Raw genomic sequence first — 16,671 nt, forward strand, 5'->3', positions numbered from 1 at the left:
TGCAGTTCTTTCATCTACTGTGAGGCACTCTAGTGTTTAAACATGGCTTTATGCTGCCCTCTAGTGACTTGCCTGGAGAATAGCAGAAATGCCTGGAACAAAAGGTCTGCATATTGGAGGGAAATGAACATCTTCAAACAAACATATGAAGATCCTATTCGAGATTTCAAAAGAAAACCACAAAGCCAAGAATGGCACATCAACTTCTACCAAAATTGTTCCTATTGGATTGAATTACTTCAAGGAATCTCTGATGAGACTGAAAAAAAAAACAAATAAACAAAATGTGCTTTCATAGAAAACAAAAGACATATACAGGGTCATGCGTGGCTTGGCATGGCATGTTGGGAGAAGCCTGTCCTATCCCATTCCTATCTGTGTGAACCTCTTTGGCCACACTTACACAAACCAGTCTGTCTAGGCCAACTGCTGGTGTGACCTGCTGTAATCGAGAGACGCGGTATACACAATGGATGAGGCTGCTGCATGCTCATGGCATTGCCACAGCAATCTTTTTTTCAAGTAGTATACACAAATAACAACAAAAGAGCTTTGTGTGTGATGGGGAGGGGGTCATGAGGCTTGAACTCTAGGCCTAGACCATATCCCTGAGTTCTTCAGCTCAAGGCTCTCATCCTATCCCCTTGAGCCACACAGCTCCACTTCTTGTTTTCTAGTGATTAATTGGAAATAAAGTCTCACATTCTTTAGTGCCAGAGCTGGCTTTGAACCTCGATCCTCAGAGCTCATCTTCCTCGGTAGCTAGGATTACAGGCATGAGCCACCATGCCCGGTAAAAAAGACTTTTATCATTATCAAGTACTGCAAGAGAACATGTATTACCTATCACATACACATATAGATGCATGTACTTCTTTAAGCCACAGAATCATACTTCATTTCATTCTACATGATTAATCTAGCAACTGAGTATTGTTCACCTGGCATTATGAGAGAGCCCCCTAGGGCTGACTGCAAACCTGGGGGACTGTGCCCAGATGCCTCTACAGTAGCCGTGTAAGTGAGGGTGCATCCACACTTAGTGCCAGGAGAGCCCTACTGACTAAAAGGCCCCACCCAATCCAACTCTTCCATTACCCCTGCATCTCATGCATCTAACGTCCTGTAGCTTCTCAAAAGGGCCCACGGGGCACTGGGTGATGAGAAGCACCAAGAGGCTATTTTAGGCATTCCCATTATCCATCCACCGCTCTGCTCTTGAAGGGGTCCTCTATATTTAACCATCTCGCAGTCTGCCTACCTAGGAAGCCAGTGCCATCCACAGGCATCCAACATTTATCAAGTACCAATAGTGTAGGCCAGTTGATGATCTAGAAAATAAGCCTTGCCCTCAAAGGTGGAGTGAGGAAGGTAGATGGGCCTGTGTTTAGATGTTGACAGAACAATGTGGAGTGTTTCAAAAGATGACCTGAGGCCCTCTGTCTGAGAGGAGAGTGGGTATCTGGGAGGCACTAGAATAAGGACACGAGGTTCCTTCTTTATTTGCATCCTTGATGGACCATCAGCTGCAGGTATGGCTCTTCCTGCTTGGTGAAGGGCTTTCTAGCAGTGAGGATCTCTCCACATGGCCTCACTAGGGTCATGTCTTAGGACCATTGTCCTCAGCATTATCTGTTTCTGCATAACAAATGACCCCAGACCTTAATAGCTAGAGATAACTTATCTGTTATCTCAGTGCCAGTGGGTAAGAGGTCTGGGTGTGGCTTATCTGGGTTTCCTACTCAGCTGCAGTGACCCAGGGGTATCTGCTTCCAGGACCATGGTCATTGGAAGACCAAGCTGCCAGTGGCTGTTCTATTGAAGACTCTGTGCTTTGTGGGCTAATGGCCAGAGACCACTTCATTCCTTGTCATGGGAACTTCAACAGCGTAAGAGTAGGTTCTCAGCCAGCAAGCATCTGCTCCGTCAGTCTGTGGAAACCTGGTCACAAAAGGGACATCTCATTGTTATTGTACTTCACTGGTATAAGGCCCTCATGCAAGGCAGAGGAGGGAGGATTGTTGGATAATGCCTAGGTGCTCGTTAATCTCAGGCACCCAGGTCAATGGTGGGGACCTACGACCATAGAGCTGGTCTTGCAAGCCTCTTAGGTGTTAGAAACACAGACCTCTGCTGTGACTTGGGTAGTACTGGGGGTAAGGAGGACACGGTGAGAGCAGTTCTGAAGCTCGCTCAACTGGACTCCACAATGCTGACCTAGAGGCAAGGGCCATCAGAGCGCCTGTGCAGGGTTAAGTGCACACGGTATTGTCTCCTCCAAGACTGTCTTTGCCAAGACTGGTCCACCTCCTTGCAGGCAAGTGGGCCCCTGGGGACAGATTGCTCTGTGCCACAGCAAGCAATGTGCACAGAAACCCAGGCCTAGGCAGGCATGGTGGTAGTGGAGAGTGGAGGTGGGGTCTTTCTTTTGGGAAGCCAAGATGACCAGGCAGTTGCCCCAGACTAATGTTCTGGGTATGTGTACCAGGAGGAGGCCCACTCCCCACAGCAGGAACACTGGGGGCCAGGCCCTAACAACTTTATTAAGATGTCATTGACATACCATAATTTCATCCATTTGATGTTTAGTCAGTATCTTAGTACTTTTATAGCCCTGTGCAATCATCACCACAGTAATTTCCATCTCCTCAATACTCCATCCCACACCATCTGTGGGCAAGTTTCTGCCCTCCCTTCTGGCCCCATGCAGTCACGAATCTGCTTCCCCTCTCCATACATTGGTCTCCTTGACACTATATACAAATGGAATCACAAGATTACTTAACATAATGTTTTTATAGTGTAGCATGAGTCACTCCTTCACTCCTAGTTGAGTAAATACTCTTATCTGTGATGAGCCATGTTTCATTTACCCATTCACCAGCTGATAAGCACTTGCATTGTTTCCAAGTATTGGCTGTTATAGTGAATAGTGCTGCAATAAACACTTGCTTGGGGCTGGGAGTTTGGCCTAGTGGTAGAGTGCTTGCCTAGCATGCAAGAAGCCCTGGGATCCATCCCTCCAGTACCAAATACACAGAAAAAAGCTCAAAGTGGTGCTTTGGCTCCAGTGGTAGAGTGCTAGCCTTTAGCAGACTCAAAGTCAGTGCTTAGGCCCTGAATTCAAGCTCCAGGACTAGAAAAACAAAAGAAAGGAAGGAAGGAAGGTAGGAAGGAAGGAAGGAAGGAAGGAAGGAAGGAAGGAAGGAAGGGAAGGAAGGAAGGAAGGAAGGAAGGAAGGAAGGAAGGAAGGAAGGAAGGAAGGAAGGAAGGAAGGAAGAAAGAAAGGAAGGAAAAAAAAAAAAAGAAACATTTGGCACTTTGTTTCTAAACTCTTAGTTGTAGTCCATGAGTCTTTCTGCAGATATAAGGTCTTGCAACTTTGGTCTTTTTCAAAGTAGTTTTTGGCTATTTGAGGGATCCTTTATATTTCCATATGAATATAGGATCAGCTTATCATTTTCTCAAATGGAAAAAAATCAACTAGAGTTTAATAGGGATTGTGTTGAATTTATACCTCAACTTGGGAGGGATTGGCATCTTCACAGTTCCTTTTTCTTTCTAGCAGTACTAGAGTTTGAACTCAGGGACTAAGCAGTACTCTAGCACTTGAGCCACACACCCAACTCTTGTTGCTTTCATTGTTTTTCAAATAGCATCTTACATTCCTCCCTGCTTCTTCTTTTTTTTTTTAATTGATTCATCGAAGCCAGGTGCATTGGCTCACATCTGTAATCCTATTACACAGAGGGTGAGATCTGAGGATTGAGGCTTAAAGCCAGCCCAGGCATTCAAGTCCATGAGATTCTTATCTCCAAACTGGAAGTGGCACTGCGACTCAAGGGGTAGGGCAGTAGCCTTGAGCTGAAGAGTCCAAGGACAGTGCCCAGACCCAGAGTTCAAGTCTGACAACCGCAAAAAAAAAAAAAAAAAGGTTCATCTGAGGTATTGCTAATCTTTTGCATGACTGGCCTAGAATCTTGTTCCTCCTAATTCCTACCTCTTAAGTATCTAGCCACCCTTTTCGTTATTTATTTCTAAGCATTTTAATTTCATTCTTGGGTGGTTTGTAGGCAGCAGTTACCCTTTTGCACTGATTGTATTTTGAGTTTGTAGGAAAGCCTTTTTAAGAGTTAAGAGCCATTTACAGGGTACCACAACCTAGTGAAGAAACAGGAACTCTATACGAGTTCCACCGAGCCCTTCCCTTTACTCCCCTCTGACTCACCAAAGACAAAAGTTCTTTTGTTTTTCAGTGGTGAAGCAGAAGTCTTGAGGAGCTCTATCATAAAGAGATTTCTTAAACCAACTGAAGTAGGGGTTTTTCTGGTTTTTTGCCAGTCCTGGGCTTGAACTCAGGGCCTGAGCACTGTCCTTGGCTCTACCACTTAAGCCTCAGCAGCACTTCAGGCTTTTTTCTATGTATTTGGTACCAAGAAATCGAACCTGAGTCTTTGTGCATGCTAAGCAAGCATTCTACTACTAGGCCAAACTCCTGGTCCCCCAATTGAAGTGTTTTTTTAGCCAGTACTCTGAGGTCAGGCTGACAACTCACCTCATGCTGCAGAAGACGAAGCCATTTCTGCCTGTCCCTAGTGAGGTCTGAGAACTAGGGGATGCCCCAGGTTTGGTTGTTTATTGTGTTTGAAGCTGCAGTGGTCCGCAGATACAGCAAAGAGAATGCAACTTAGGATGTCCCACCTGTAATATGCTCTACTGTGCCAAGCAGAGTAGGAGCCAATCTCCAGTGTCTTAGTCTGTTTTCTGCTACTATAACTAATAACCAGAACTGGACAGTTTAAGGTTTCTCATCTCATGGTTCTAGAAGCTGAGAGTTCCAAAGGTAGTGGGTTGCACCAAGAGAGGACCCTGTTGTTGGCAGAGACCTGAGGTAGCACAGATCATCACATAGTAGAGGCACAGCAAGTATACCAGCCCAGGTCTCTCTTCCTCTCCTTGCAAAGCCACCAGTGTCATCATGAGGGCCCCATCCTCTCGATCATCTCTGGTCCTAATTCCCCAAGGCCCTGCTTCAAAATGTCATCAGTATAGACTTGAAGACTGTTTCCATAAAGTTTCGGGAGTACGACTGAATTCTCGTGAGCAGGTAACCGTGCTTGCACCAGGGCCTGCTGGGACACCAACCCCATGTGCCCCACTAACCTTGTGTCCTCCCTCCCCTGCAGGTGCGGTGGGCTGGGGCTGGTGCTGGCCAGCGCAGGCTTTGGCATGCTGACAGCACCCATCATCGAGCTGCACAACCAGAAAGGCTACTTCCTGCACCACATCATCTTTGCCTGCTGCACACTCATCTGCATCATCTGCATACTCCTGCTGCCAGAGAGCAGGGACCAGAACCTGCCAGAGAACATCTCCAATGGGGAGCACTACACAAGGCAGCCGCTGCTGCCCCACAAGAAGGGGGAGCAGCCACTCCTGCTCACCAACGCTGAGCTCAAGGACTACTCGGGCCTGCACGACACAGCTGCTACAGGTGACGGGCTGCCCGAGGGCGCCACAGCCAATGGCATGAAGTCCATGTAGCTGGTCAAGACCTGCCACCACCCTGCAAGTCCTCTGGGACTCAAAAGGCTGGAGGGAGTCTGGACACAGATTCACAGACCAGGGAGAACCGAGGCAAGGGGAAGAAAGTCCAACTCGGCCACTGACGCCATCCAGCTGTGAGACTTTCAAGTGGTGTGGGGAAATGCTCTTTCCAAATGTCAAAGGAGTGAGATTAAGGAAACAAGACTCTGGAAATCATCCTTCGAGAGACTCTTTTCTGCCATTGGATGTTGGTATTTATTTGGGTCATTTTTACAAGAAGCACTTTATTCCCTTCCTTCTCACTGATCATAGGCAGAGCATCCTTCAGGGGTGAACCAGGGTCACTGGGGAAGACCCACGAGTGACCAGCACAGCGGCCAGCCTCCCCACTGGAGGTCCTTGCAGCTCCAAGCCCTCCAGCTGCACCGCCAGCGCTCACTGGGCAGGCCGCACACCATGGACAGACATGACAGTCTTGGGGAACATTCTGAGGACTACGTTTTAGACAGTGAAGTGTACACAAGTTAGCGTTTTGCTAATCTGTATGTTGTAAAGTAAGTCCCTCTTTTTTTCTTTCTTTTTAGTTAGTAAGGTAGTTTCCATCCCACGTTAGGGGAAACGGCTCCTAGATACGGATGGTTTTGATGAAACAGCTCATCAGATGGCTGGTTTTGATAAAAAACCAGCTCAGCCCTCATTCCTTCTGGAACGTCCCTTGTACTGGATGCTTTACCAGACATCCAAACTGATCCGCGGTAATACCCACCAGTTTGCTTAGTTAAAAAACACAAATAGCAAATGTGTTGGGGTCAGGGACATTCATTTTTATTAAAACCCCTTCCCAGATTTTGTTCCAACAGAAAAATGCCCTCTTCCAGCCAAGTTGCAGGCACTACTTGAACATATGGCTACTGTGTGAACTGTAATAACAGGATAATAACTGAAAAAGATGACTGACGCAAATCCCAGGAGGAAGCCTGGCTCTCCCACATGTGGCTGTCACCCACATCTGGAACACATACCAGAGAGCACCAGCTAGGATGGCTGGCATTCTCCAGGGATCCCAGAGCCCACAGCACTGCAGGAGACCATCTTCTCATGTCTTCCGCTTCACTTCCTGCCTGTCACTCACTCAGCAGAGAGGGACCTAGGACAGGAGTGCAGATTGTTCTCAGTCCAGTCCATATGGTCTCTAGCCTCTTGAAAGAAGCAAGAAGTGAGAAAGCAATAACTCACCAAAGCTCAACTCCCGTGCTGCCCTCTCCCAGAGTTCTCATTATGTTCTTCATCTTGCCCCAGGCAGTGGAACACCTGGGGCTGCTAAGAAACCAGCTTTCTCCGCACAGACAGGCACTGCTTTGTAGCAACACAGGCTCCTGCTTTTCTGGACAGGTTGACTTACTAGAACTAGTCAGTCTTGCCTCTCTGATGTATTTCTGCCATGGGCTGTGTTCAGTCGGGGAAATCAGTCTTGGGCCTGTGTAGCCAATTAGATGACTTCAAATGAGTTGCTAGAATTCAAAGGGCCAGAAAGGGGTTGAGTTTCTCCCCCTCCAGCTCTCCACTTGGTCTGTTTCTTCCTGTCTCACACACCTCTTTTCCATATCTGGTACACACATCAGCAGGAATTTCCCCTGCTGCCGCGATAAAGACCTTCTGGGGTCAGTGATCAGATGTGCAGCCCTGTATTTGCAGCAGCTGGGCTTATGCCAACTCATCAGCCGATGCCTGCGGTCTGACAGCCTTGCTCCAGAACAGATGACAGGAGATGGAGGCTGTCTGGCCAGCCTTCCCCAAACTTGCTTCAACCCCAGCTCATTTTTACCCTCCCTGGTTTTTTCTCTTAAGCCATCTTGTTCCGTGCGTCCATTCAGTCTGCGTTCACCTTTACAAAGGCCTTTCAGTAGATCTGTGCAAGCCTCTGCGTGCCAAACTTATGAAAATACCTTTCACCTTTTTTTAGGGTACTTGCTACTAAGTCATTTGGCAGCAAACCCAGCTAAGTGTAAGACAGAACATATATGGAAGTTGTGAGCAGTCTCACACTGTGCTTTATAAAGCAATGTATGGAAGCTACAGAAATGGAATGCTGCCGAAATCACAAGAATGTGGTGTCAAAGTACACTTCTAAACTCTTCCACCTCAAATAACAATGAAAAGAACAACAACAAAAAAAAAAAAAACCACTGGGCCAGTGAAGACAGTGCTAAGCACTTCAGCAATCAAGGCAGACCCATTAAGGTCTGGATAAGCAGATGGCTCTGGGACTGGGGTCAGGGCCCACTCAGGCAGGAGGTCCCCAGGACCCTGTTGGGGAAAACCAGGGTTAAGTCTGAGCTCCTGCAGCTTAAAGGTAGTTGAAGCTCTTGAGGAACGCCTGTATGCAAGTCAGAGCAACAATGCTTCCCTAAGGGCGCACTGTGGAGTCCATACCCAGGCAGGAAGCCACCCAGGCCACACACAGGGCAAGCCTGCTTGGCCCCACAGGGAGGTCTGAGCCCCAGCTCCCTAGCACCAGCCTATATCCTTGAGCTTCTTGGTCCAGGGTCCCTCCTGGATGGAAGAGACTCATCTCAGGCACATTCCCTTTCTGTTCTGCCCTCCCATCCCCTGGGGAAATGGAGGAAGATTTCCCCTCCTCCACCCCAACCCCAATTCTCTCATTACCCATCCCTGTGCCCTGCAAACCCTTTAATAAGTTATGCACAATTGGGAACACCTGAGACGGGGTTATTTCTTATTCCAGAAGTCTGTAATAACTCTTAGCAAATACCATAGTTATTAGCACTCAAAAAAAAAAAAAAAAAAGGAAAAGGGATTGACTGTTTTCCCAGCGGAGGACACCATTAGTAAGTGGGTCTGAGCACAGAATGGAAAGCATCAAAACAGACCTCATAGAGGAAGAATCCCACTGAAACGTGACCACTTCCCAGAGCCACATGGGAGACCCAGGAACTGGAAGTGCATCTCAAGGGCATCACATTGCCCAGCCCTGGGGCACTCAGGCTGGGGAGGCCCACGATTCAACTGTCTTGTTTTGAAGGACACCACTTCACTTTCATGTATTGTGTGTATGTTGGGAAAGCAGTACGGTGTGTCGTGTCAAGTAAGGAACGCTTCCCTACCTCTGTCCCTCTGCACCCCAACCTTGTGAGGTCTGACTCTAGGAACCACGTTACTGTACATGTCCACGGGGCTTCCTCCGGCGGTACTTGTTCATAGCACAAGCTACACTGAGTTCTGAACTGTCATTCACAGCTACCTGTCTGCATGGTGTTGCCTCTGTTCTACCTTTGGGGAAAATTCGTATGTAAATGTACAGAAATAAAAATGTTGCCCCATTAACAGATTTCCTCTGGAATGTCTTCCCTACCTCACCTGATGGTATCCAGCGAAGGGCATTTCACTACCATTGATGAAGAGTAATAAAGTCCTCCATGTTGATTCAGAGCTCACTGCCTCACTATTTTCAACGCCTCTGTAAACTGTCCACTGGCCTGGGGGAAGGGGGGTGGGGGGAGCTGTCACTCTGCTTTAAAGTCCTGCTCTTAAAAGGCAAGCAGAGGCAGAGAAGTGGAACTAAACACAAACTGTCTATCTAGTGCCATTCTCAGCCCACCTGAGAATTCAGTACATTGAAAAGGATTTTTTTTTCTCATTTATGTTCTGCTAATCCATGAAAGTTCCTAGAGAGGTTAAGAAATGATTCTCTTACACTGTGATTCTGTGAGGAAAGACTGATAATCCCAAACTCTTCTCAATGTAGTATTTTTTAACAAGAAAATATTTCTTTAATAAAGTATTTATACCAAACTCCTCTCTATAGCCCTGGTTTTGTGTCACTTACTATCATAGAAAAGGGACCACTGTGCTTCCCATACTGTGGAAATGGTGGCCAAAGCCTCCAAGACTAGCATGGGAAGTCTGCAGAGGCTCCTAAACCTCAGCTATCTACTGTGTACTCCTCGGAGGGGTGCTTATTTCTAGAAGGAATAAGGCCCAGGAAAAGAGTGTGAGGAGAAGGTAGCAAGAAGTGCCCAAGAGACAAGTTTAGCTAAAATTGATGGAAAAATACATCCATTCATGGTAGGCAACCAGAAGCCTGAGAAACACACAGAAAACCTATAAAGCACATTTTTTGGGGGGGGTGGGGGAAGGACCAGCAGTTTAGGGTTTGAAACCAAGGCCTTGTGCTTGTTAGTTAGGCCTCTACAACTTGAGCCATTACCCCAACCCACTAAAGCGTATTTATAAGGATAGTAACCTCTCAACTCTAACTGGGACTTCCCTGTACATAAGTCACAAGTGATGTAAACTCTGTATTACACTGCACCCTTCAATCCTCACCAAGCCCCATATTGCCCCCCTGAATAGCCAACTGTTCGCTCCCACTTGCTTTCCTCCTTCCTGAACCTATCAGTGACACTCTGGCTCACTGACGGACTCAGGAAAGAAGTCCCTAGGCTGACCCTTTTATTTGGTGTTTTTCCTTTTTCAGGACCACGAGGGTTTGAACTAGGTTTGCACTTGCTAAATTCTACCACTTGAGCCATATACCCAGCTCAAAATAAACCCTTTAAGTATGAAGACAGCCTGATAACAAAAACACAACTCAATCCATTTATTTAAATGTACATTGTACATAAGGTATAAATTCTCCCTTCTGCCACTCAGAACTTTTCCGGAAAAGCCTCCATTTCTTCCTTGATCCTGTTTTCTACAAGTAGGGTGAAGTTACTGTCTGTGTTTTGAAGATTATAGCTGACAAACACCTGTTTGTTGGTCTTCCTTGCTAAAAAGAGAAAAACATTGACAAAACCATCACAGAAACACCACAGGGTTCACATTTCTCACACCTGCCTATAGCTAGGAAATGCTTGGAAAGAGAAACAAGGTTTAAGGAGACATGAAATTTAACTTCTAACTCCACCAGCTGCAAATAGATGTTACTTAGCACCTACATAAGGCTCTTCAGCACTGTTTTTACCCCCTTTGGTGTGGGCCTCACATTAGCAGCATTAGTGGGAACTTGTTAAGAGATAACAGATTCTGAGGCCCATCCAGACCTCTACATCAGAATGCTAGGGGTTCAGCCCAACAGTCAGGGTTAACAAATCCTCCAGTGACACACTTAACATGGGAGAACCTCTTCAGCTCTACAGTGGCTTTTGGGCTTTGGAATTTTGTAGCCTTTGTTTAAAAAAAAAAAAATATATATATATATATATATATATATATATATATATATATATATATATACACATACCATGCTAACATATTTAGCATGAATAAATTAACATTTAATGAAATGTTAAAGTTCTCTTTTCACTAATACCAGATTCCACTCAAATTGCAATCTCTGTCTGGAATTGACCATGTAATCTATGCATGTACATGTATGCACACATGAGTTCATATATATACACATATGACTAACATCTAGTGTTGGTTAAGACCAGTTAGTCAAGACCAGAATCAACAAAACAAGAGGAGTAAGCAATAAGCCTAAGCCAGTTCAACTGTGCCTGGACCAGAGCTGGGCCTCTCACCCACGCTCAGGACAGGTGCAGAAACTCCTACTCAGCTACTGAGGCACAGACTCTACCCTCACACCACTCCCATCACTCATCCATAGGCAGAAAGCCAATGTGGTAAGGCTGTAGCACCAGAGAGTAGTATAGAATACACACCAGCAGTGTCACTAGACACATGGGAGACAGAGTGGTATAGGAAGCAGGAGCTGACTTGGCTTTAAGTCAGGGCCTCTCAGGCCCCATCACAATCTAGAAAGTTCTTTGGGCTTCAACTCCTCTTTTATAAGATCTTTTTCTAGATCTTAAAGGTCTTTTTCTCAGACACTGAGATCGATGTGCTTTGGGGTGACTACAGGAGAACTCAGATAGTGCCTCACTGACCAGGCAGCTGGCACAACTGTGCAAAGTAAAAAGATGAGCCCAGTCCTGGCTTTGAAGACAGCTGAGTAAATTGTATAACAGGTGGTTACATCTCAATAAAGCTTTTATTCTAAAAAAAAGGGGGGGAGATGTTACTCAATTATCATGAAAGCCAGTGTTCTAGGAACTGCTCACAGAACTCGGAGCAGTCTCCTGCCAGTGTGCTACATGCAGTGTACTCACAAGGAGACAACTGTGCCCAGACTGTGATCTAATCAGCTCTCAAGTAGGGGAGCAGGGGATAAGTCTTCTCAATAGTGCCTCACCAATCTAAGTATCCCTTAGGTGCAGGGCAGCTAGACAATGGTCTTGAAAACAAGCAATGTGGCATGCAGTGGGTCCCACAAAGGCTAGCTGAGAGGACTATCAGATCATTACTGCTCAGCTTGCCCTCTCAGAGCCCACTTGAATTCCAATCCCTGGAAATGCTAGACAGGCCTTCCCAGAGAGCCGAGCCACTATCTGTGGCATCATTTTCCTAGATCCAACTCTGCCTCCAAGACCACAAGAATACACATTCTCCTCCATACAGAGGCCAGGATGCTTGCAGGGTAACTTGGAACGTCCCCTGCCTGCTCTCATCTTCTGTAAAAGCTGTGCAGAACCCCCTCCCTTCCTATCAAGATGCATTAGTGTTACATCTCCAGGCTTGAGGCCAGGCAGAGCTGAGGACTTCCCTGGGTGGTAGGTATCAAACCCTTTGGAGACACCAGCAGCTAATGACTGAGTGGCTGAGAACTGCTTGGGTTTGCATACAAGCTGGTAGTAGGCCTCTGCCTCTGGGATTTTCTTGAGCACACTTGATACTTCTTTTTAGCAGCATGTCAGATCAACTCCTATGTGTGTTGGCTGATGCCCGCCAGCTTCCTGTCTCCATAACTATGAACACTTTCCCATGACTTTTTCTGAGTGGACATGAGCACACAGTGGTCTCTTTGACCTACAATCCTCTAAACCTGGAAAAATACAGTGAAGCACTTAAGAGGCATCATGTCTCCAACTGACTCTCATGATTCAAAGAAATCAAATGATGTAAAGAGAGAAATGGACAACTTCTAAACAACCTCGGAATTGTTTTCTGTAAATTTAAAATTACTTCTTAATTAAAAGTTACGAAAAGCTAATTCATCGGGTTTGTCTCTGGGAAACGGTACCTTGCATGTCGCTAAAATGCTAACCTCTGCGTGAGAAGCTGGGACGACTGGTGACACTGGCCTGCCTCCATGAGCCAGTGGTGCCCCTCCTCGGGTGACTGAGAGGAAGGCTCCTACTAGTCAGGACAACAGTTCCCTTTGTACAGCACCAAAGTAAAACACACAAACCTCACAACCAGGACTGGGCTCCCTCCCTGCCTATCTCCTGAGGACACCACCGACCCCTAGACCAACTCTCTTACTCAACTGCCTGGGATCCCAGAATAACAGGAATAGCAAGGCACTCGGTGCTACGGATGACAGAACACAAGCCATTCTTATCTAAAGGCCTATAGATTTGTGGAGGTAGTGCAAGACCACATATAGAGCCTTTAGTTCATGATCTTTATACCACACTACCAGCCCCTACTCTCCTCCACACTCAGAGGCTGGGCCAGTCTCCCATCAAGCTCTGGCCAACACACAGAGTGAAGGATGATCCTTTCTTCACACTGGTGACAGGTACCCTCTGGCTCCACCAAAGTTCCATGCAGCCCAGGTTCTGAGAACTGCTGCTAGGGCACTGTGGACAATATTCACTCTCCCTCCATAACGAGGCGAGGCACTCACTAGAGAAAAGCATGTTAGCTGATCACCTCAAAGGTAAAGCCAAGGAGGATGAGGGAATCGGGTGGAGATGTACTGGATTCAGACAGTGGAGACAGGTGAGCACAGAAGTGTTCAGTAAAGACCAATGTAGCCAGGCACGGTGGCTCACACATGTAATCCTAGCTACTCAGGAGGCTGAGATCTGAGGATCGCAGTTCAAAGCCAACCCGGGCACTACAAAGCCCATGAGACTCTTATCTCCAATTAACCATTGAAAACCAGAAGTGGCACTGTGGCTCAAGGGGTAGGGCCATAGCCTGAGCTAAAAAGCTCAGGGATAGCGCCCAGGCCCAGAGTCCAAGCCCTAAGACAGACAGAGACAGAGAAAGAAACACACACATACACACACACACATACATCAATGCACACTGGTCTGTGCTTCCAGCAGCAATGCAAGGAGGCTCTTTACTTCTGAGGTAAACAGGTGAATCCCAGTGGCTGGTCTCAGCACCGGCCACAGGTACATACCAAGGCGTTGGGCCAGGCCAGTAGAGGTTGTGTCAGAGGTGTCTCCAAAAAGAGAGGTGCACACAGGGATGGAGTCCTACAAGACAAACAAAGAGCACACTACAGCTTTTCCACGTGGTGCAATCAGCCACATTTTACAGCTCCTGTTTTTACAAAGGTGGCATAAGCAGATTCTTAGAGGCCCTTGGGAAGAAGGGCTCTAATCTGTCAATAATCAGGCAGGGTCACCACAACATGTGAATAGAGCTGAGAGAAACTGAGAGAAGCCACCTGCAGCTGGAATCACAGACTTGTTAATTAGTTCTAGGCCTAACTTCACATACATGACTTGTTTTAATATTGGAAACTCCCAAGGGCAATATTCTGAAGGGCAACATTCCAACCAAGAGGAAAGCAAACAAGACCATTAAAACCAGAGCAAGGAGAAAGCCAATCATAAACAGTCCAGGTGCCTGGGGGCCTGGCCCTCAACTGAGTCAGAATGCCTGATCTCATGACACCTAAAAGACCACAGGGCTCTAATCCTCAGTTCATTTGGGTTCTTAAAGGATAATAACTGCCTATGACTGTTCAGAAAGGACACCAGCCATGAGCATTCTGAGCAGAAAGACTTCTGAGTAGACTAGGCCAATCTCATTTCAGATAAGAATCAAAAACTAGCAGTAGAAATGATGTTAAGATAAATAAATGTGGCCCTTTTAAAATCTGGAGTCAATCTTATTCCTAATTACTTTAGAAGTAATCTCCTTCACCATTAAAAATGTCTATCCTGAAGGACAAACTCTACTTACTACCTTCCAATATAGCCAAAATTACTACTATCAAAATAACCGATCTCTAACTGGACATGGTAGCAAATGCCTTAAATTGCCAGCTATTCAGGAGACAGAGGCAGAGTGAATGAGACCAACCAGGGTAAAGGTAGCAAAATAAATAAATAAAAATGTTACAGGGATAAGGGTATAGGGCTGGGGGCATCGCTCATATTACTTATGCAATAATCATGAGGCCCTAGGTTGTAAGGTAGAGGGAGTCAGCAAACTTCTAGTAAACACATCTGAGCCCAGAGCCCAGGAACTAGTCAGTGGAAAAGGTTGTAGACAGAGGGGCGATCTGGGTTTTGATGTCCCCATTCCATGTCCGGATGGAGACAAGTGAGCTGAGCAAACACCTACTGCATTCCAGTAGGCAGAAAAGGGGACCAGACAGCACCTGGTCTCCTAAGGGTTCAAGTCACTTCTTGAATTTGTTTGGGAAATGAAAAATACAAGTATTTTCTGGTCAAAAAAAGATACCAAAGTATGGTGTTAACTAATGAATCTATTGTTTGGAGATTCCTTAGTTGTACTGCAACTGTATTTATGGTCACACTTCTTTAAAAAAAAAGAAAGAAAGAAAAGGCCTGGTGCTGGTGGCTCACACCTCTAATCCTGGCTACTCAGGAGGCTGAGATCTGAGAATCGTAGTTTAAAGCCAGCCCGGGCTTCAAGCCCATGAGACTTTCACCTCCAGTTAACCACCAGAAACCGGAAGTGATGCTGTGGCTCAAGCGGTAGAGTGCTAGCCTTGAGCTGAAGAGCACAGAGACAACGTCCAGGCCGAGTTCAAGCCCCACGACCAACCAAAAATAGAAATAAACATTTTAAACCCCATCTATTCTAAGCAGTCACTATTCCCAAATGGGACAATGGTATACATGCCCAGACACCTCTGCTCTAGTGTCAGTACCAAATTCCATTCCTTGCACGCGTCAGGAAAACCCCAGGTCCCTCAGGCTGCTCAAGCTTAAGTCGAAGTTTTGCAGCCTCCCTGGACACCAAAACCTCACTCCAGCCAGGGAAGGACAGCTGGAGAAGCAGCTCTATCTCTGCTCTCCATGGAGAGGGGGGCGGCGGGGACGAAGGAAAGGTGTACAGAACTCAGAACTGGAAGCAAAATGAAATGGTGTGGAAGGGAGGGCGTCCTCCGGGCCACCCCGGGTCAGAGGACTACGGAGAGGCTGGCCGGAGGGCGGGGCCTGGTGAGGGGCGGGGCCTGGCTGGGGCGGGGCCGGTGAGGGGCGGGGCCTGGCTGGGGGCGGGGCCGGGCGAAGGGGCGGGACCTAGTGCCCGCGACTCCGGGCGCAGAGGTGCCGGAAGTGCACTGAGATGCCCGGGCACGCGGCCGCCCCGGGCGCTGGAGGAGCGCGATGACCCCGCCAGCAGCCCTCTCCTGTCCCCACCAGGGCGCGTTCCCCCCCACCTCCCTGGTCCCCTCACTCCCCGACCCGCACTCACGTAGCGGCTGCACATGGCCACAGCCAGGCTGCGCAAGTGCGGCGTGGCCCCCACCCACAGGAAGAGCGAATCCGTCAGCCGCATGACGTGGAAATGGACGAGTTGCTCCCACAGCCTCGCGCTGAAGTTGTGCAGGGACACGTCCCCGCCCGCGGCGGCCCGCGGCCCCTCCATGCCGCCGGCCACCCCGGCCCTAGGACCCGCGCCCCGCCGGACGCCGACGCTGCAGCCAGCCAGACCTAAAGAGCGAGCGCCGAGTCACCGAGCGCGCCTTCGCGGCAGACTGCGCGATGCAGGGGGCGGGGACGGTGGGCGGGGCCTGAAACAGGCTGGAGAGCCCGCTTTTCCTGGTCTTCACATTTTGCTAGATCATGCCAACCACTCAGCCAAGCACCAGTGCAAAATCGACCACCAGTGGCCTTTCATCTTAGCGACTCAGGAGGCTGAGATCTAAATACCATGGGACTCTTATCTGCGATTAGCCACCGAAAAGTTGGAAGTGCAGTTGTGATTCTAGTGGTAGAAAGCTCCCAAGTCTTGAGCACAAAAAGCTCAGGGACAGTGCCTGGCCTTAGGCAGCTGAAGAGGGTTAGTATAGAAAGAGCAAGCCCACCGCCCTCTTCC

General features: G+C 47.7%; 2 protein-coding genes across 3 annotated transcripts in view; one reads left to right on the top strand and one right to left on the bottom strand.

The window, feature by feature from the left end:
• The window catches only part of Slc22a23 (solute carrier family 22 member 23), a 178,893-nt gene extending 169,533 nt beyond the window's left edge, over positions 1-9,360 (top strand). For both annotated transcript variants that reach the window (XM_090356407.1, XM_090356408.1), the window contains one exon: positions 5,187-9,360. In XM_090356407.1, the coding sequence (XP_090212533.1) occupies positions 5,187-5,544 (358 nt within the window). In that variant the 3' untranslated portion in view covers positions 5,545-9,360. The remainder of the gene's footprint in view (positions 1-5,186) is intronic.
• A 784-nt stretch (positions 9,361-10,144) lies between these two features.
• Positions 10,145-16,281, bottom strand: Psmg4 (proteasome assembly chaperone 4). The gene is made up of 3 exons (XM_090355425.1): positions 16,048-16,281; positions 13,772-13,847; positions 10,145-10,339 (listed from the first exon to the last, which is right to left on the bottom strand). Exons 1-3 carry the CDS (start codon positions 16,219-16,221, stop codon positions 10,218-10,220), a joined length of 372 nt encoding a protein of 123 aa, XP_090211551.1. The 5' UTR covers positions 16,222-16,281; the 3' UTR covers positions 10,145-10,217.
• Positions 16,282-16,671: the final 390 nt, after the last annotated feature.

The sequence above is a fragment of the Megascapheus bottae genome, chromosome 22, assembly GCF_031878675.1.
Source record: "Megascapheus bottae isolate mThoBot1 chromosome 22, mThoBot2.hap1, whole genome shotgun sequence".
NCBI lineage: Eukaryota > Metazoa > Chordata > Mammalia > Rodentia > Geomyidae > Megascapheus > Megascapheus bottae.

What these genes read in the sequence shown, in the direction of transcription:
- Psmg4 (XM_090355425.1), bottom strand. Translation starts at nt 16,221, where the DNA reads ATGGAGGGGCCGCGGGCCGCCGCGGGCGGGGACGTGTCCCTGCACAAC. An exon ending in TGGCCATGTGCAGCCGCTAC is followed by an intron (nt 13,848 to 16,047) that starts GTGAGTGCGGGT and finishes TTTGTCTTGTAG; the next exon opens with GACTCCATCCCTGTGTGCAC. An exon ending in TGGCCTGGCCCAACGCCTTG is followed by an intron (nt 10,340 to 13,771) that starts GTATGTACCTGT and finishes TTCTCTTTTTAG; the next exon opens with CAAGGAAGACCAACAAACAG.